The sequence below is a fragment of the Elephantulus edwardii genome, unplaced genomic scaffold, assembly GCF_000299155.1.
Source record: "Elephantulus edwardii isolate Elephantulus edwardi_28Jun2011 unplaced genomic scaffold, EleEdw1.0 scaffold00044, whole genome shotgun sequence".
Taxonomy (NCBI): Eukaryota; Metazoa; Chordata; class Mammalia; order Macroscelidea; family Macroscelididae; genus Elephantulus; species Elephantulus edwardii.
In genome coordinates, this window is record NW_006399794.1 from 6,776,079 (window position 1) to 6,797,428 (window position 21,350).

General features: G+C 40.3%; 2 protein-coding genes across 4 annotated transcripts in view; one reads left to right on the top strand and one right to left on the bottom strand.

The window, feature by feature from the left end:
• Positions 1-415: 415 nt before the first annotated feature.
• Positions 416-670, bottom strand: LOC102857768 (NADH dehydrogenase [ubiquinone] 1 alpha subcomplex subunit 3-like). The gene has a single exon (XM_006885436.1). It carries the CDS (start codon positions 668-670, stop codon positions 416-418), a length of 255 nt encoding a protein of 84 aa, XP_006885498.1.
• A 4,376-nt stretch (positions 671-5,046) lies between these two features.
• Positions 5,047-21,350, top strand: part of RIC3 (RIC3 acetylcholine receptor chaperone) — a 36,515-nt gene continuing 20,211 nt past the window's right edge. For 2 of the 3 annotated variants that reach the window (XM_006885438.1, XM_006885439.1), the window contains exons 1-3: positions 5,054-5,177; positions 15,041-15,267; positions 16,364-16,439. In XM_006885438.1, the coding sequence (XP_006885500.1) occupies positions 5,054-5,177; positions 15,041-15,267; positions 16,364-16,439 (427 nt within the window). Of the gene's footprint in view, positions 5,178-15,040; positions 15,268-16,363; positions 16,440-21,350 lie in introns of all 3 variants that reach the window. The other variant, XM_006885437.1, reaches the window with a different exon arrangement.

Genomic DNA, 21,350 nt, shown 5'->3' on the forward strand with positions numbered 1-21,350 from the left:
TTTTCTTTTTAAAAATCTTCAGCAATAAAAAAATAATCACTGAGAGGGAAAGAGGGAGAGAGGGAGAGGGGGAAAGAGGGAGAGAGAGAGGACGAGAGATCTTGAATTATAATGTAACCTGGAAACCATGCAGATTTTTCTGAACCTTGTAGAGGTCACTTCCCATCAGTCCGCACCTCCCTAGGTTGCATTTATTGTCTTTGAGCCTAGAGTTTCTCTGACTCAGCATTTTCAGAGGGTGAAAATGATAGCTAAGAGGAAAAGTTCTCAAGTAAGCATACTTACTCATTACCATTGAGTCAGTTCTGATTCACAGTGACCATTAGGTTTCCAAGGCTGTAGATTTTTTTTTTTTTTTTTTTGGTTTTCAGGTTTTTATTGGGGGTTGGAGGGGAGGGCCCATCCTCGGAGGTGCTCACAGTTTCTTCAGCCACTCCAGGCTGGGACCCAGGGGGTCCTGGGGGTGGTTGGGCACGTCAGGCATGTTCCCATCATCTCGGAGGGGCACTGGGTAGCTGTAGGGGGTGACCGCATTGATCATGGAGGCATACTTGGTGTAGGGGCTTAACGAGGGCAGAATTACAGCGAGACCCGCGATGGTGAAGGACACGACCAGCACCGGCTCCTTGTCCCAGGCATTCTTGAGGAAGGCTGCGAGTCTAGTCGCCATTGTAGCCTCCGCGGCGGCAGCTGCAACAGCAACCAAGGCTGTAGATTTTAGTAGGTAAAGACAGCCCATCTTTCCCCAAAGAGAGCTCCTAGTGGATTTAAACCAGTAGAGGTGTATGGCCTTTTTTGGTTAGCAGCACAGCACACTACAGACCAGGCCATCAGAGCTTACTAAAGACACCAGGAGACATAGGTATTTCTGACTTTAAAAGGACTCAGCACCTCTAATTACAAATAATTGCTGACGTGTACTGGGATCCCATTCCAATATCTCTATTGTAAGATGGTTCTGATACATGTGAAATATCTCATTATTTTTAGTTCAGCATTGATATTTCCTCTGATTATCAGTATCTTTAGTAGGTAAATATCTTCATTATCAATATCTGCTGCTAACCTAAAAGTGGTACCTCTTTGACAGTTCTAATCCATCAGCAGCTTCTGTGGGGGCAAGATGAGTAATTTCCTCTTGTGAAATACACAACCTCTGAAAACCTGCTGGAGGGTCAGCTATGAGTCAGTTTCAACTTGACTGTAATTACAGAGAGAGAGAGAGGGAAAAAAAATCAGTATCTGTATAAATTTGAACTTTGTCTTTGCGGGTTGACTGATAACCCCAACAAATTAAATGTTGCATTGTATGTAGCACATATTACTAACAATAAAATATATTCATCTCAGCCCCTAAAGAAGCTACAGATGTTAGAGCAGTGTACTATAACTGAAATACCTCGTTTTTAAGTCAGGAATTCCTTATAGTTTGCATCTTATAGGCTTTTCCTACACAGACATTTCACTTTCCATGCTCTACATCTGCAATTTCCCAATGCAGCATATCCACTCGCCAAATGTGGCTATTAAGTCCTTTAAATGTGACCACTTCCGTAAAAGCTGACCACTTCCGTAAAAGCTTGCCTCCTGGAGAAAGAACGAAAGTTATACCAGTGTCCAGGTCTTTCATTCATGGGGTCGCTATGAGTTGCTATGACTTGACGGCACTTAACAATAACAACAACAACGACGACAGCATAGAGAGAGATCAGTTGGCCTAATGAACAGAAAGTCATGCTCTCAAGCCAAAGGTGGGTGACTCTGGGAGGAAAGACCTGGCAATCACGGAGAGCCCATGGAGGGCAGCTCAGACACGCACAGTCACCAGGAGTCAGCAGCACGTCCACTCCCTGGTGAATGGTTCTGTGTGCGGCATCCCACCAGGAGTTTAGGGAGGGCTGCGGGGCTGGGCAGGGGTGAGGAGTCACCCTGGAGCGTGGACAGAGCCCAGAGCCACACAGAGAAGAGTCCAGGCCTGAGTGGACGCTGGATCCTCGTGGAGAGACTGCACAGGGATGAGCAGCAGGGAGATCAGGAACGGGGTGACTGGGCAGAGGAGACACGCCCAGGGTGCTGACCTGCCATACAACCTCCCCTTGCTCGCAGAGGCTAAGGACGATTTCCCAGTGGCCTGCAGCCCTCAGGCCTGCCTTTACTTATTGTTTGTGAAACATTCTTCTAGGGTGTATAATCCCGGTATGTCCACTTGCTGTACAGAGGTAAACTGTGGTTGCTGTGAAGCTAAACACCGTGATACTAATGAGTCAACTGCGAGAATGGTTACCCATGGTGGACAGTGTTTGGTGGAGCTCCTCTATTAAAACAAGCTTGGAAGCAGGAGTGGCATCCACTTCTGTAATAGCTTGCCTCTGGAAACCCTATGAACCTGGAGAAAGGACGAAAGTTATACACTGGTGTCCAGGTCTTTCGTTTATGGGGTCACTATGAGTCACCTCCGACCCAATGGCACTTAACAACAACAACAAATGTGACTAGTGCTACACATGTTGAAATAATAGCATTCAGGACTACTGAGCTAAATGAAATATATTAAAATTAGCACCACTTGTTTCCTTCTACTCTCTAAAAAAGAAGTTACAAATTAAATTACATATATAGCTGGCATTCTATTTCTTGTAGACATTATTCTTATGGATCTTACACAATTTTATAATTTTATTATTTTTTATTATTTTGTGTGTCTGTACTGTTAAATCAGATCTGACTGGTACAGGAGATTGCCCCTTCTCCAGCAGAGGCATCTGGTGGATTCAAACTGCACACCTCTGGGATTGCAGTGCAGCCTCTTACCACTAGGCCACCAGAGCTCCCTATAATTTTAGATTTTGTCTTCTGTCATGTCTCCCATTTCCTTTAATTGTATAGTTTCTTCACTTTAACTGTGCTTCCACTTTTGTGAGGTGTTTGTCATGTTTAACTGAAAGTTATAGCTAAGCTTTTCACAGTCTTCCTGTTATTAAGTACCATCAAATCCCAACCAAACTATAGCTGATCTAGTACATTTCCAGAATAACAATTCCAAATAACACAGAAGACTTCCCTTATTTCTCTCCTGGAGCAGCTCACAGATTTGAACTCTGTGCCTTTGCACTGGCAGCACAATTTCTTACCACTAAGCCTCCAGAGCTCCTAGTCCCTGCTTATCTTTGTAGTCTATCACTCTGTGTCCTTTAATCTACCACATGGTCAAAGTGAATTAGTGGCCACTTTCTGAATACATCAGGAAGCTTTTCGTTTTCACACTTATGCTCTGTTTACTTTTTTTTTTAAAAATATCCTTCTAGCCCCTCCACAAGTCTCCCTAATAAGTTGCTCATTCTTCAGAACCTAACCTGAATTATCACCTCCTCTGAGGAGGTTTTTTTGGCAACTCTTTCCAGTTGAGCTGACTATTCAAAAGCCCAGAAATATTTCCTGTATTTTCTCACTTCATTGTCTCTTTACTTTATAAAGGACCCTATCTGACTCATCAGACCATCTAGGGCCAAGTTCAGAATCTGACACACAACAAAAAAAGAAAATTAATGTTTGTAAAACTAATCAATAAAGTCAACCACAAAGTACTGTGGGAATGCTGAGGAAGAAGAGGTTAGCTGAAAAGTTTTATAAAACTATTTTTATTCTGTCCTTCAGAGATAGTTTAACAGGTGAAAAAGGTGTTAAGAATTTTCCAGGCAAATGGGATAGGACAAGTTACATTTTCCCCAAAGCAAGCAATATGCTAGAGGGAAAGTATATGATCCAATTTGGATCTGGTTAGGGACAGTGCAGGTCCTTGAGGTCATGGAAAGGGTTGGATCCTTGTTCCCAGGACAATGATATGTTGACAGGTTTTAAGCAGAGGAGACAATCCAATCGGGTTCATTAAAAAGAAAGTTTTAAAAGTATCACCTCTGGGTGAGCTCTGGTGGCCTAGTGGTAGGAAACTGCACTGCAATCCCAGAGGTGCACGGTTCAAATCCACCAGATGCTCTGCTGAAGAAGGAGGAACAATTGCCTCCTGTACCAGTCAGATCCAATTTGATGGTACACACATAAAAAGAATAAATAAATAAAAATTATTAAAAAAAGTATCACCTCTGACTAGAAATGTAGAATGGATTTTTTTTTTATTTTAATGACTTTGTTTACAGAGTTTACAGGTTGCAGAGACTCTGGATTTCCTTTCATTCACTGTTGCACACATTCCTCCCTGACCACCCTTCCGCCCCACCCCCCACCCCCGTTCACTTTTCTCTTTGAAAAGTAAAAAAAAAAAAAAAAAAATTCTTTCATTGTTATACAATCCCAGTCCACTCAACTATGCAGCTTGCTTTCTGGACTTTTGTCATGACAATACTACTTAAGTATTTCTCCTAAACAATTCTCTCCCTCATCTATTTCAATACAATATACATTATTTATCCCCTCTTAGTTTCCCCCCCACCCCCGACGTCAGTCCCTCTTTACAACAGTGGCACTATGCAGTATTTGTCCTTTTGTGACTAAGATATTTTACTTAGCATAATATCCTCCAGGGTCACCATTTTGTATATTTCATGAGTTCCTTGTTTTTCAATGAAGCAAAGTATTCCATTGTGTGACTATGCAAGAGAGGAAGACCAGTGAGCTCATTGCGCTAATCAAGAAACTGATTGCCAAGAGTCTAGCGATTTGGTTGTGATGACGCAGAGACTCAAAGGCAGGATGGAAAGAAAGTTAGGATGGAAAGAAGAGGAGGTCTTCCAGATGTCGATAGAATGCACAGTGCAAATGGAAGTGAGGACTGAAGGAAGAGATTTTATTCTTAACAGCATTTTCACCTGTTTAAACGTCTAACTAGAGGGCGAAGAGAGGGCGAGGGTACAACTCACTGCGATGCCTAAGCCCGAGAGAAGGGCAGCCCGGAGCCCGACACGCGAACGCCGTGCGCACCGTGTCCCTCGCGCGGCGCCGTCGCCCACCGCGCAGTTTGGTCGCGGCAGCCGCCCAGGCAGTGGTTCCAGTTCCGCTTCCGGCTGGAATCCATCACCTGAGGCAACAGCGAGCAGAGATGGCGTACTCTACGGTGCAGAGGGTGGCCCTGGCCTCGGGTCTCGTCCTGGCCGTGTCGCTGCTGCTGCCCAAGGCTTTCTTATCCCGCGGACAGCGGCAGGAGCCGCCGCCGGCGCCCGAAGGTAAGAGCGGGCTGGGACCACCCCGAGGCGGGGCCGGCGTCTCCTGAGTTGTCGCCGGGCTTTGAGCCCGACAGTGAGAATGAAGGACGCTACGAGGGGAATGGGGACTCCGAAATCTGCGGTCCCCACCTAGAAACCCACGGAACAGGCGAGGGGGGCAGGCGGCGTTTGAGATGTACCCAGGGCCACGAGGTTCCCTGGGCATCAGCGGGCAGCGGCCCGGTGCCAGCAAGGACCTGGCCTTCCTCGAGGTTCTGCCGCCAGAAGGAGCCAGGCATCCCCGCCCGCGTGCCTGGACGCTCTTGAGTTTTGCGCATAACCTCATCTTGCTCTGCATCGACTGGGATGATTTGAGTTGAGAAAGCTTTCCATTAGATTTCCGTCCTTCGGTGCACGTGTGCTTTCTGTCCTGCATTTGTGTGAATCTTTTGAATTGATATTCTTAACCTGAACCCTTTGTGTGCTTTCCAGTTGCAGTAGGATCTCACCACTTCCGGTCCTTTTTGTAGCTCAATAAATACAAGTTGAAGATTTAAAATATCCCTCTTTTAAATACTGAGGTGAAAATAAGCAATGTCTGTATTCTCCAGACGTAAATATCATCTCTTTGTTAATGCTTTATTATTGACATGGTATTTACAAATCCATCCTATTGCTGTTAAGTGCCGTCGAGTCGTAGACGACTCATAGAGACCCCTATGATCAAAAGACCTGAACTCTTATATAACTTTCATCGTTTCTCCAGGTTCATAGAGTTTCCGTAGGCAAGCTATTTTGGAAGTGGATGCCACTCCTGCTTCCAAAAATGTTTAAATTGGGGAGCGCCACCAAACACTGACCACCATGGGTAATCTTTATCACATTTGACACGTCAGTGTCACAGTGTTTGGCAAAACAGCAACCACCTCTGTACAGGAAATGAACAGACCAGTGCTATACCTGTATTAGAAGAAAAAGGAGAATTACACAACCAGAAGTGTAAAGGCATGAGCACCAAAGAATGAGAGAAGGAATTTGGACAATTTTCTTGAGATCTTGAGCTTTTCCAAGTAACTTCTGTCTCTCATTGATCTCTGTTACATCTTTGTGAGCTGATTTTGTAGTGTCTGAAACCTTTCTCAGATATTCAGCCTGTTGACTGTTGGACAGCTCCCTGTGAACTTTCTCTTCCCTGTAACTTGTGCATATACTGGCTGTAGTTTCACCATTTGGAGGTTTTTGTTGTTGTTTTGGGGTTGGGTTTTTTGTGGATTTTTTGGTCAGATACACTTTAATTCTAGACATAATTTTTATTTTAGCATTTTATTTATTTTATTAGGTAGTAGAGTGCTCTTTTTTTTTAACTCTACTAGTTTATTTACAAAATTATCAGTACTGTAAATGGAAAGTACTAAGCACCAAGGAGTGATGGGAAGATTGAACACAGAAAGAATTCTGTCTACAGAATATTTAAACTTGTGAAACTGTTAACCTGTTGTTGTGTGTCATCAAGTCAGAACCGATTCATTCATAACTGACCCTCCAGCTGGTTTTCAGAGGTAGTTTGATAGCACAGGAGGAGATTGCCCATCTTTCTCCTGCAAAGCAGCTGGTGGATTTGAACCTTGGGATGGTAGTGCAGCTCCTTCCCACTAGGCCACAAGATTTCTCTGTTAATCTAGTATGGTTTTTGTTGCATGCCTTTAAGTCAGAAATAAGTCATAAGTGACTCTCCATTAGGTTTTCAGAGGCAGTTAATCACACAGGAGGAGACTGCTCATCGTCCTCCTGCATTAACCTGGTGGTTGTTGTTACATGCCATCAAGTTGACTGTGACTCATGCTGACTCAATGCACAACAGCTCTATCCTGAGCCAATCTCACTGTCTCTAACATACCTGATCCTATTACCCCAATTACTATTGTCAGTCCCTTTCTTCCAGAGTCTTCCTCTCCTGTGCTGTCTTTTCACCCTTCCAAGCATGATGCCCTCCAAGGACGGGTTTTTCCTGGCCACATGCCCAAAGTATGTAAGACAGAGTTTCCAAATCCTTTCCTCCAAGGATTTGGTTTCACCCTTTCCAGGACAGACTTGTTTGTTCTCCTGCAGTCCCCTGTATATTCAGTATTCTTCTCCAGCACCACGACTCAAAGACATTGATTCTTCTGTCCTCCTGAGTTATTGTCCAGTTCTCTGAGATTTTCCTATGTTTTCCTATCTCTTTGCCAATTTACATGTCTTGTATATTCTTTTCTTGCATCATTGCTCTGACTAGGACTTCTAATACAATATTGAATAGAAGTAATGGTAAAAGGACATTCTTACCTGGTTCACATTTACAAGAGAAATGCCTTCATTCTCTCTCTTAAGAGTAATATTAGTTGTTAGTTTTGTACATACACTTTTGATTATGTTGACATTGATTTTTGGTTCCTATTTTGTTGACTATTTCTATCAGGAAAGATTGTTGAATTTTGTCACTTTTTCTTTAAATAAAATTTTTATTTTGTACTCATTTACTGACAAAGTTTATATACATTGATTTTCACACTGGATCATTCCCATTTCCTTTTTTTAATACCCTCCCCTTCCTCCACATATCAAGTTGTGTGACCCTATGATTACCACCCTACTCCTATCCTTACCCCTCTGCTCCCACTCCACCTCCCTTGGATCCACATACATGTTTCTACAGTAATGATCTTATACAGTGTTTGTCCTTTTGGGACTGAGTTCACTTAACAAAATGATCTCCAGTCCCTCCAAAGTTTGGTATGATTTTCGAAATCATTGCTCCTACATGCACTACATAGTATTCCATCGTGTGAATGGTATCATAATTTCTCAATCCATTTGATGGTGGTTGGATATTTGGGCTGTTTCCGTGGTCTTGCAGTGGTGAATAACATGCCATAAACATTGGTGTACAAATCTCCATTTGTGCCTCAGTTCTAATTTGCTCGGGGTATACTCCAAGCTGTGTCATATGGAATTTCTTTGTTGAGGTTTTTGAGGAAATGCCAAACTGCCTTCTAGAGTCATTGTACCATTTTACAATCTCACCAACAGTGTATAATGTCAAATGCCTTTTCTGCTTTAATGATCATGTGGTTCTTTTCCTTTCATTTATGTGATATATTAACACTGTTTTTCTTTTGTTGAACTATCCTTGCATACGTGATATGAATCCTGTTAATGAAGAGAGATTTTTTTTCCTTTATATTATATTAGATTGAATTGGGTAAGATTTTGCTGAATATTTTTTTGTCTATGTTCCTAAGAGTTACTGATATATAATTTTATTTTTTAGGGATGTCTTTGCCTGGCTTTGGTATTTGGGTTGTCTTTGCTTCATAGAATGAATTCCAGAGTATTTCAGCTTTTCCTGTCTTTTGAAATAATTTGAGTTAGAATTGCTGTTCTTCTCTGAATGATAGAATTTACCAATGAAGCTGGTGGGGCCACAGCTTTTCTGGTTGGAAATATTTTTTTATAATCTATTCCGTTTTCTTCTTTTGGGATGGGTCTGTTAAAATTTTCTGCTTTGCCTATGTTAATTTAGATAGGCAGTGAATTTCTAAAGAAGTGATTGTTTTCTTCCTTTCTTTGGCCATGTTCCTCCCTCAAAGCCACAACTCCCTACAGACTACACCATGAGAGCTCCCTACAGTTCTTCATGTTGTTATGTGCCATTGACTCATTGCTGACGCTCCATTGGCATTCAGGAACTGTAAATCACATGTGAATAGACAGCCCTTCTTTCTCCCTTGGAGCTGCTGGTGGACTCAAACCACCTGCCTTTCAGTTGACAACACATCTCTGTATCACAAAGCCACCTGAGTCCCCTACAGCTCTTCTTAGGATTCTATGGTGGTCTTTTTCCTTTCATTTGGTACTGTTGTGATGTTACTAACTTAATTTCTAATTCATGTTATTTGTGTCTTCTTCATTAAATTTGCCAGGGCTTCATTGTTGTTGGTGTTGTGTTGTTATGTGCCGTAAAGTCATTTGTGACTCACAGCGACCCTATGTACAACAGCCATAAACCCTGCTTTATCCTGTGCCAATCTCATTGCCCCTGACACACCCATCCCGATTACCCCAGTCACTGAATCAATCCACCTCATAGAGGGTCTTCCCCTCCTGTGCTGTCCCTCCACTCTACCCAGCATGATGTCCCTCTCTAAAGACCTGTCTCTCCTTACAACATGTCCAAAGTATGTCAGACGAAGCCCCAGAATCCTTGCCTCCAAGGAGCAGCCTGTTTTAACCCTCTCTAGGATGAATCTGTTTGTTTTCTTGGCAGTCCATGGTACATTCAGTACTCCTCTCCAGCACCACAGCTCAAAGGCGTCAATTCTCCTTCTATCCTCCCTAGTCATTGTCCAACTCTCTGATGCATAACAAGTGATTGCAAAAACCATGGCCTGTATCAGGCGCACCTTAGTCTCCAGAGAGACACCGTTGCTCTTTAGTACTTTAGAGAGGTCCCTAACAGCAGACTTTCCCATCGCAATACGTTTTTTGATTTCCTGGCTGCTGGTGCCAAGAGTGTTGACGGTGGAGCCAAGCAAATGGAAGCTGTGAACAATCTCAATCTCTTCACCATCCATCCTGATGCTACCGATTGGTCCAGTGGTGAGAATTTTTGTCTTCTTGACATTGAGCCTCAGTCCATACTGAAGGCTGTAGTCTTTGACCCTCTGCAGCAAGTGCATGAGGTCCTCCTCAGTTTCAGCGAGTAGGGTTGTGTCATCTGCATAATGCAGATTATTGATAGGGCTTCATTAGATTTGTCAATTTTATTAATCCCTTAAAAAAACCACCTTCTTACTGAGTCTTCCTATGTTTTTTCTATTTTGTTTATTTCTGCTTTAATGTTTTTAAAATATGTGTATTTATTGCTATAAATCAGGCTCTAAATACTAATTTGGCTATGTCTCCAAGGTTTTGAAGTGTTATGTTTTCATTCTCATTTGTTTCAAGAAATTTTTTCATTTATTTTACAATTTCTTCTGTTATAGAGTGGTGTTTGAATAGTGTTACTTTGTTTCCATTGATTTTTTTCCAATCTTCCTGTTGTTGGCTTCTAGTTTTATAGCATTGTGACTGTCCAAGATGGCTTTGTAAAGGACATCATCATACTTGAAAGGGTAGAGGGTTGGTGCAGGGGAAGAAGATCCTAGAGGAGATGCATTGACACAGTGACTGGCAGTGGGAGCTGGTGTGTCAAAGCAAAGACATGTGTTGTTAGCTTCAAATTTTATAGCACTGCAACTGTCCAAGATGGCTTTGTAACGTCTATATTTTTAATTGATTGAGGCTTGCTTAACTTAACATATGGACTGAAGAGCTAAGGAAAGATTTATGCTCATCCAGAAATATTCTGTGTTTGTGTGTGTGTGTGTTTATTAATTATTATTAATTTCCATGAAAATTTACAGAGACTTTGGATGTCCATTCATTCGTTGTTGCACTTTCCTCTCTGCCCAACCCCATCCCCCTAGTATACTCCCTCTATGAAAAGTAAAAGGAAAATTCTTTTATTGTCTTACAGTTCTTCCCCCCAGGTCTTCTCCACTATGCAGCCTTCGCTCTGGACACCCGTCATGACAAAAATACCTAATCACATATCCCTTTTAAATAGTTTTCTCCCTCATCTGTTTCAATGCACTATACATTATTTAACCCATCTTTCTCAGTCTCCCCTCAACCCCGATGTCAGTCCTGTTTTACAACAGTGGCACCATGCAGTATTTGTCCCTTTGTGACTGGGACACTTGACTCAGCATAATGTCCTCCAGGGTCACCCATTTTAAATAATATTGCATGACTTCCTTGTTTTTCAGTGTAGTATTCCGTTGTGTGAATATACCACAGCTTTTCTATCCATTTGTTTGTTGATGGACACTTAGGTTGTTTCCAACTCCTTGCTGTTGTGAACAAAGCCGTGATAAACATGGGTGTGCATATATCTGCTTGGGTGGCAGTTACGGTCTCTTAGGGGTATATTCCCAGTAGTGGAATTGCTGGGTCAAATGGTATCTCTGTTTACAACTTTTTGAGAAAGCGCCATACTGCCTTCCACAGTGGTTGCACCATTTTACAGTTCCACCAACAGTGGATAAGGGTTCCAGTTCCTCCACAACCTCGCCAGCATTTGTTGCTTGCTATTTTGTTAAATTTTGCTATTCTTACTGGGTTGAGATGATATCTCATAATTGTTTTGATTCAGAAATATTCTTAATGGTTAACAGGTATGGGATGAGAGGGAGAGGAAAGTAAAAAAAAAAGGATCAATTGGATGAAGGGACAGGCAATCTACATTAATGAGTTGGTCAGACATTAGAATTAATTATTACATTAATAAATTATAATGAATGTTATAAAATAATGTGTATGATACGAATGTTTGAATAAAAACCCCATGTTTTGTAAATTTTCACTCAAATTTTTTAAAAAAATAACAAAATATTAAAAGAGTAAGAATGAAACAAACAGATTCATCCTCGAAAAGGTTAAACTGGGAGGCTCCCTGGAGGCAAGGATTCTGAGGCTTCGTCTAACATACCTTGGACATGTTGTAAGGAGGGACCGGTCCTTGGAGAGGGACATCATGCTTGGGAGGGTGGAGGGACAGCACAGGAGGGGAAGACCCTCTATGAGGTGGATTGATTCAGTGACTGGGGTAATCGGGATGGGAGTGTCAGAGACAATGCGATTGGCACAGGACAGAGCAGAGTTTAGGACTGTTGTACATAGGGTCGCTGTGAGTCGCAAGTGACTCGACGACACATAACAGCAACAAGAATGACACTTTGGACACTAAGCTATGATATTTTCAGTTGCCTCATATGAATGTTAAAGTTGGACAGTGAATAAGGAAAACAGAAGAAGAATTGATGCATTTGAATTGTGATATTATTTTGAGCTGTTGAGTTGACTGTGACTCATAGCAACCCCATGAATAGCTCTGAACCCTGCCTTTTCCTGAGCCAGTCTCACCGTCTCTGACACACCAGCTCCCTTTGCCACATCACTGTGTCAGAGCATCTTCTCTAGGATCTTCTTTCCCTGTGCCAATCCTCTACTCTTTCAAGTATGATGTCCTTCTCCAAGCACTGGTCCCTCCTGGCTACATGCCCAAAGTATGTGAAAGAGTTTTGAAATCCTTGCCTTCAAGGAGCAACCTGGTTTTACCCTCTCTATGATAGACCTGTTCTCTTGGCAAGCTGATGTGTTCAGTACTCTTTTCCAGTACCACAACTCAAGGTTTTTTCATCCTTAGTCATTATCCAGTTCTCACATGAATGACAAGCTACTAAGAAGACCATGCCTAGATCAGGCATATCTTAATCTTCAGATTGACATCATTGCTCCTTAGCACCCTGGAAAGGTCCCTGACAGCAGACTTTCCTAAAGCAACTCATCTTTTGATTTCCTGGCTGCTGGTGCCAAGAGTGTTGATTGTGGAACCAAGCAAGCTGAAATTGTTAACAATTTTAATCTATCTTAATCTTCTCCATCTATCATGATGCTGCCGCTTGGCACAGAGAATCTTTGTTTTCTTGATGTTGAGCTTCAATTCATATTGAAGACTGCAGTCCTTGACCTTCTGCAGCACATGCTTCAATCTCTCTTCAGTTTCGGGGAACAAGGTTATGTCATCTGCATAACACAGATTATTGATGAGTCTTCTCCAGTCTTGGTGCCACATTCTTCTTTATAAAGTCCACCCTGTCAAAATTGAAAAGGTGTGGGGAATGGATACATCTCTGACACAATCCTTTCTTGATTTTAAACCATGTATTATTCCTTTGTTCTGTTCGTACAATAGCTTCCTGATCTAGATGTGGGTTTCACATGAGCACAATCAACTGTTCTGGGATTCCCTTCTTAATGTTTGCCACAAATTGTTGTGATTTGCATAGTCAATAAAGCACAAATAGACATCTTTTTGGTACTCTCTGCTTTCAGCCAAGATCCATCTGACATTGGCAGTGATATTCCTACTGCCATGGCCTCTTCTAAAGCCAGCTTGTATTTCTGGCAGCTCTCTGGTGATGTACTATTTCAGTTGTTTTTGGATCATCTTCAGCAGGATTTTGGTTGCATGTGATATTGTTCAATAATTTCCATACTTTGTTTTTGCAGGTGCTGTCGAGTTGAGTGTAACCCATAGCGACTTCGTAAACAATGGATCTAAACCCTGTCATATCCTGTGCCATCCTCACACTTCCTGGCACATTAGAGTCCATTGGAGCAGTCACCACGTCTACCTGGCTGAAGGTCTTCCTCTCCTTTGCTGACTCTCTACCTTTTTGAGCATCATATCCCTCTCCAAAGAATACCCCCTCCTGGGAACATGCCTAAAGGATGTGAGGAAAAACCTCATCAGCTTTGCCTCTAAAGAGTATTCTGGATGTACTCTGTCCAAGAAATATTTCTTTGCTCTTTTGGAAGTCCATGGGATGTTCAGCACTCATCTCCACAGCTCAAAGGCATCCATTTTTCTTCTGTCATCCTTATTCATTGTCCAGCTCTCAGAAAGACCATGGTCTCAACCAGATACATCTTAGTCCTCAAACTGACATCATTACTTCTCAAGAACTTAGAGAGATCCTTAACTGCAGACTTTCCCAGTGCAATAAGTCTCCTGATTTCCTGACTGCTGAGATACCAAGCATGTTAATTTTGGATCTAAGTAAAATGAAGTTGTTGAGGGTGTCAACCTTTTCTCCATCTTAACATGATGCTTCCTCTTGGTCCAGTGACCTAGTGATAAGAGTTTTTGTTTTCTTGATGCTGAGGTATAGTCCATATTTAAGGCTGTAGTCTTTGATCTTCTACAGCAAGTCCTTCAAGTCTTCTTCACTTTGGGTGAGCAAGGTTGTGTCATCTGCATAGCACAGGTAGATGGATTTTGCCCTGATCTTGATGTCACATTGTTCTTCATAAAGTTCAGCTTTATGAATGATTTATTTAGCATACAAATTGAATAGGTATGGAGAAAAGATAGTCTTGATACACACTATTATTGATTTTAAACCATGCTGTGTTCCCTTGCTCTGTTTAGACAACAGCTTTTTGGTCTGGGCATGAATTTTGCAAGAGCACGATTAAGTGTTCTGGAATTCCCATTCTTCTCAGTGTTATCCATAATTTGTTGTGATCTTCACATTTAAACGCTCTTGCATAGTCAATAAAACAAATAGACAGCCTTCTTATATTCTTATATTCTCTGCTTTCTGCCAAACATCCATCAGACATTAGCAGTGGTAGCTCTGGTTCCATGTTCTCTTCCAAATCTGCCTTGGATTTCTGGCAGGTCCCTGCCAATAAACTGTGTTAGCCATTTTTAAATAATCATTAGCAAGATTTTGCTTGCATGTGATATTAATGTTTAATGGTCCTAAGACAATATAAATGTCTCACTCACGTGAATATTTCCAGATTCTAAGTTACTGGGGTAACAATAATGGAGGATTCTGTACCAGATTATTATTATTCAGGAACTCAAGCTGATGGAAACTCTTTCATTTTTCAACACATGACTTCCTGGGTCTCCACATCTAGCCTGCAGTATGGAGTTTAATACATAAGAGATTTTGGTTCCTTTGGCTGGCATTCAGTCACAGCCACATGTAAGTCCATGGAAAGTTATGAAATGTACTCTAATTGCAATGCCAAAAGGAAGAAAAATGGTCTTGATGTATAGCTAGAGACTACCACATCACATTTGGAATCTGTTTGATCAAGTTGTTGGAGTTTTTAAAACTTGTGAGTTGGCTTCTGTTATTTATACTTAAATGCATACCATACATTGTTAGTAATGATATTCATAATAGTAAGAGAAGTAAAGACAGACTCATTTATTTTCTTAGGAAAACTGGGTCGATTGCCACCCATGATGCATCATCACCATACACCTTCTGATGGCCAAACCACTGGTGCCCGATTCCAGAGGTCTCATCTGGCAGAGGCGTTTGCAAAGGCCAAAGGACCAGGTGGAGGTACTGGAGGAGGAGGTAGTGGAAGAGGCCTGATGGGACAGATTATTCCAATCTATGGTTTTGGGATTTTCTTATATATACTTTACATTTTATTTAAGGTAAGTGGAGTAATTTTGGTCATCTATCTCTGGAAACCATTAAAAACCTTTATAGTTCATAACTCTTTCTAGTCCATCATTCCTATAAAACATGTCTTCTTTTTCTGAAATACTGAGGAGTTAGTATTACTTCATTTTAGCTGTTGAGAAAAATCTCCCTAAGCCTTTTATTTGCCTAGAACTGACAACTAAAAAGATAAAACTCAGACTTGAACCTAGATCTTCTGATCTTATCTAGTGAGCAGTCTAAAGACAAAACAGTTTTTATAGAGCTTCATTCCTAGCTTAAAAAAAATCTCTTTGTTGTTAGGAATGGCAGACTGACTTCCAGGTAGTCACTGTGAAGCCAGATAATGATTGTGTCAGCATCACTTAGTTTCTTCAACCTCAGAAATAAGGTACTGTTTTTTTATATCATCTCCAGTGATTATCTTGAGGCAGAAATGTCTGTCATGTCCGGCAATTAGCATTTCTTAGCTTTGGGGAGAAATGCTTTGAATCTTTTAAAAGCTGAAAACTTGAAATAATCAATTTCATTGTTCTTGAGTCAGAACCAACTCATAGCTAATCTTCTAACCTTCTAGCACATTTTGAGAGGCTATAAACTGCCCATCTTTCTTCATGGGTTTGAACTTCCAGAGAGGTTCCACCTTTTTTTTTTTTAAACCTGCTCTTAATGTACTGCACCAGCAGAGTGCCCTCTTTTAAAAGCATGGTGTCATTTAAGTTCCACCTCAAGGCAAACTTTTCAGGCCGTGGGCCTAATATACTATGAGGTGGATGCAAAAGTTTCATTTTGCCCTTCTGAGTAAGGTATGTTTGTTGTTACCCAGAAATTCTTTCACTAATTTATGCTGACTCCAAGAATGTTTCTGTGTCTTGATACCATTTTTTACTTGAAGACTCTCTCATGGTTTAGTAATTTGTTTTGCTTTGAGAGCTGCTTCTTTAATGTTGCTTTGATTTGTTGTTTGATTTTATTTCTGACTTAATTTTCATCTCCCACACTTTTAATTTTTTTCCCATTTAATATGAGGGGTTCCATGACTGAGGTTCTGAGCTGCTGTTGATGTGCTGTACCTCCTTCAATTCTCAGCTCTCAAAAGGAAAAACAACTGCAGAAGATCAGAAATACTCTACTGCCACACCTGGAAACAACCACCGAAAAATTAGTAAGTTCCTTTTCTTAGTATAATCAAAGTAGTATTGAATTGGTCATTTATAGTATAGCCAAAGGGATAATCTTTTGCATGAAAACGTTTCTCTTAAGTTACTCTGAATTAGTCTAATAAAATTTTCACTTTAACTTTGATAGCTCTCGAGAAAGTATAAAACCAATACTCCACTGCTTTGTCTATTAGGAAATTAGCATTTTTAATTTGAAATGAGTTATTTATCATTTTCAAACTTCAGAATACAATAAATAAAAAATAAAGATAGCAGGTATCTTTATTCTACAGAGAAGAAAACGGAGAAAAATCCTAACATTGCAAAATCCAGTTAATAGATTCAGGGACAGAGTTTAACATTTCTGACTCTTGACTTTTTGGAACACAGTCATCAAGGATGTATTGACTACCTAGAGTATTCTGTGCCCCCTGAGGAAATGAAAATGCAGAAAACATGGCTCTTTTTTCTAAAAATTTATAGTATAAAATGTGTGTCAGGAGATGAAGAAGAAGGAGATGGAGCAGTTGTTTGAGATGAAGGTCAAAGAAAAAGTGCAGAAATTGAAGGATTCTGAAGCTGAGCTCTAAGACATCAAGAGCAAATGAAAAAGAATTTGAAAGCACAGCATAAAGAGAGGGAAAATGTCATCAGTTTGAAGATGAGAAAGCAAACTTGGAAGCTTAACAACTTATATTAGGATAGCAGAACTCAAATGTTTGAGAACCTTGGAGAAGAATAAGGAAGGGAAGATCTTTTAAACTCTCTATTGGTCCCCAGCCATGGCCAGTCTTTCATAGTTTTTGTTCAGACATTCCTCTAGGTTGTATAGCCTTGGTGTACAAGTTGCTGTACAACGGTCACTTGTGGTTGCTGTGAGGCTGAACACAGTGACCCCAATGTGTCAGATGCGTTAATGGTTGGCTACTCAATACAGACAGAGAGTGGGGTGGAGCTCCCCGATTAAAACAAGCTTGGAAGGAGGAGTGGCATCCACTTCCTTAATAGCTTGCCTCCGGAAACCCTATGAACCTGGAGAGAGGATGAAAAGCACCCAAGCGTCGAGGACTCTCCTTCATAGGGTCGCTGTGAGTCACCTGCAACTCGACGGCACTTAACAACAATTGGCCACCAGTTAGGTATTAGTTGCCATAATGCCAGCTTGGACATCAGAGTTTTTTGGATCTATTTGACCTGTTTGCACCAATTCTATCCATAATGATGGATTTAACAGCATGACAGAATTTTTTTGTTGTTCTTTCCCCCCCCCCCATTTATTTCTTTTTTGTTGTTGTTCTTGATGGAGATTATGATGCCTCGAATTGTCTCTTATTATGCACTTAGTAACAACTCTTAAGTACTTTTTTTTTTTGGTTAAACAGATAATTTCAGTTTAATGCAAGAAAACATTTTACTGTTACACAGTCATGTTCTGATGGTTTGATTGTTTACAGGATATTCCAAAAAAAAGGACTGTGGAAGGTTTTCATTGAGGATGAACTGCCGTAATATGATGTAAACTATGCTTCTCTGTAATAATTAAAATGCAAAGTTCCATGCAGTGCAGCATATACAACAGTATCACTTGTTGTTATATCCCATATCACTTAGTCTAACACAATTGACCCTATTTTTGACACTTCCATTGTTTAAAAATACACATAGGGGAAAAACCCTACAATGCTTACCGTGCACCTAGAGCTCTTCTATAACAACCATTTTTGTTTGTCTGTTTTGAATTCCTTAAATATATATTTTCTCATTTAGTACCCTTGTTAGTCAGAATCTCATTACTGCTTCATTTTTTTAATAATGTTTAATTTAGATATTTTCTACATATTGGCCCTTGGCCCTGCTAAAATAGAATATGGCATCTTTTATATGATAGAAACCAACAAACCTTCCTTTAACTCCCTTTTTACACTCTGTGGTAAGTAACAGGTGGAGGGGGAATGCATTTACTGATCATTTCTAGGCAAAATTGTGAAACTAAGGAGCAACTTGTTTCTGCCTATGTGCTATCTCTTTATTTTACTAGAAATGGGAATCATGACCTCTTAAATGGCAAGGGGAAAGTCACCATTCTTCACTTAGCTGTATTCATATATTGCATTTCTGTATTATAAAAATTCACATAATAAACAATACTGTGATGTTTAAAAAAATGTGTGTCAGGAAAAGTAACAGAAAATTTAATTACCTGTAAAGAAGACAGTTGGCAAAAGCATTATGAGAAATCATGTCTAACTGGGTGGTTGGAAAAAGAGGTCCATCAGGTAGATAAGGTAGTTTCAATAAGACACAACAGATAACCAAGTGATTTTGAGTTTATGGACTTTGAAGAGTGATCACACATGACAGCTGTGGAAAAGACATCCTCATTAGAAAGTAAATTATGACCATATCATTGGAAATTAAACTACTTTATCCTGTCTTCAGTGCAGAGCAAGGGAACATTGCATGGTTCAAAATCAGGAAAAGAATACGTCAAAGATACCTCCTATCTCCATACCTTTTCAATCTATATGCAGAACAGATCATTTGGGAGGCTGCACTTTCTGATGAAGAAATTGGCATCAGGATTGGAGGAAGACTCATCTGCAACCTGAGATATCCAGATGAACAACCTTGCTTGCTGAAACTGAGAAGCACCTGAAGCATTTGCTTCAGAAGGTCAGGGACTGTAGTCTGCAATATGAATTGAAGCTCAACATCAAGAAGACAAAGATTCTCATCACTGGGCCAATTGGCAGCACCACAATAGATGGAGAAGAGATTGAGATTGTTGACAGCTTGCTTGGGTCTACAATCAACACTCTTGGCACCAGCAGTCAGGAAATCTAAAGACAAAATACATTAGGAAAATCTGCTGTCAAGGACCTCTCCAGAGTTCTAAAGAGCAATGATGTCAGGCTGGAGACTTAGGTGAGCCTGATTCAGACCATGATCCTTCCAATTACTTGCTTTGTATCAAAGAACTCGACAATGACAAAGGTCATAACTGCTTTTTAAATTTCCTGCTGCGTTTTCTGTAGGACTAGATAACATTGTTGGCATGTGCTATCGAATATGCTTTTGAATTGTGCTGGAGAAGAGTCTTGAACATACCATAGACTGCCAATAGAATAAACAGGTCTGTCCTGAAGAGGGTGAAACCAGATTATTCCTTGGAGGCAAGGATTTTGAAGCTCCATTTCACATTCTTTCGGCATGTTACCAGAAGGGACCAGTTCTTGGAGAAGGATTTCATGCTTGGAAGGGTGGAGGGACAACACAAGAGATAAAAACCCTAAATGAGCTGGATTGACACAGTAACTGAGGTAATAGGGGTAGATATGTTGGGGACAGTGAGATTGGCTCAGGATAGAGCTGGGTTCAGAGCTGTTATTCATAGGGTCTCTGTGAGTCACAGGTACTTGACACACATATCAGCAACAACATCTTGTGGATAATGAAGCCTTATTAGAAGGTTAAGAGGAAAAAGACTTCATCAGAATGAACTGTGATGTGTAGTTGAGCCACTGAAGCATCTTCCCTGGGGCATAAGTGCTTTTTTAATTTCTTCCTGGATTTTCTGTAGAACTAGATAACATTGTAGTCATGTGCTATCAAATAGGAACCAATTCATAGCTGACCCTCCAGTAAGTTTTCAGAAGCTATATATCACACAAGAGGAGATTGAATTTCTTCTGCAGAGCAGCTAATAGATTTGAACCACCTGCCTTGGGTTGGCAGTGCAACTCTTTACCTGCTTAGCTACTAGAGCTTCCTAGAGGAATAAAGTCTGGTCATATTCTGGATAGTTTTGGGAAATCTTAAATGGTTACAGAATCCTTTAAGCTAGCTGTTAAGTTCTTAGCTGAAATAGTGTCTAACTACCAAGGATATTAAATGCATCAGTAAAATAATTTTAAAAACGGTATGGCTCTGTAAAGACTAGCAGTTTCTGTATCCTGTCATGTAATGCAATTAAAAGAAAACTAAATAAATAAAATTCTTAAAAGCAGTTGTTTCAATAATTATGATTAATATAATTATATCAGTTTCTTATCTTTTGATTTTGAATTATACACAATATAAAAATAAGCTAAGTACATACTATCACTCTTATTTTCTAAATACTTATCAGTGTTAACTGCATGCTAAGAGTATATTCTTAGGCCATTAAGGGGCTTTTAAAATCATACATTTTGTAATGATTCTCTTAATATATCTAAGTAGAAGAGTACTCTGGTGTAAAATATTTTAAAACTATATTATCTTTATAATAACTTCATTACTGCTTTAAATTTTATTTCGTGTGCTAATTGATTAATTATTTTCTGTTCTACATTTATGGCCTTTTGTTGTCAGTAGGTAGATGTTGATAGATCGTGTTGTTCTAATAGATAGATGTGTTCCATACTAACCCATCGTTTAAAAAACTGCTTCTGGGAGGTGGGGTTCTTCAGGAAGGATCCTTCGAGGTCCCTGAGACAGCAGGGGTAGAAGACCTTGGAGGATGTCTCATTCTCAGTTGAAGATTACCTCTGTTGAAGAAGCTTAACATTTAAACTATTACCTGCCAGCTGTGTCTTCACACCTTAGGTGCAGGTGAAATATTGCTTCTTTCAGGGTCTAACTTCAAAATACCTTATAGATCTCATTCTTTACAATCAAACATTTGTATTCTTAAGAGTACGTTCATCTTTTTCATGTCTTCTTGGTAATTTACAGAAGTGTGTCTTCTTTTTTATGTATTTTCTTTAGCCAGTCCTGCTGAATTTCTTTGTGTTAAAGGGAGTGATTTGCTCATCCCCCACTAACCATGTCTTACAGATCTCTCTGCCCAGACTTCATTACCCTTTTTGTCTGGATAGGATTAGCTGGGGAATTTTTGAGTCTATCCTCTGAGTCTCAGAGCACCCTGGATTATT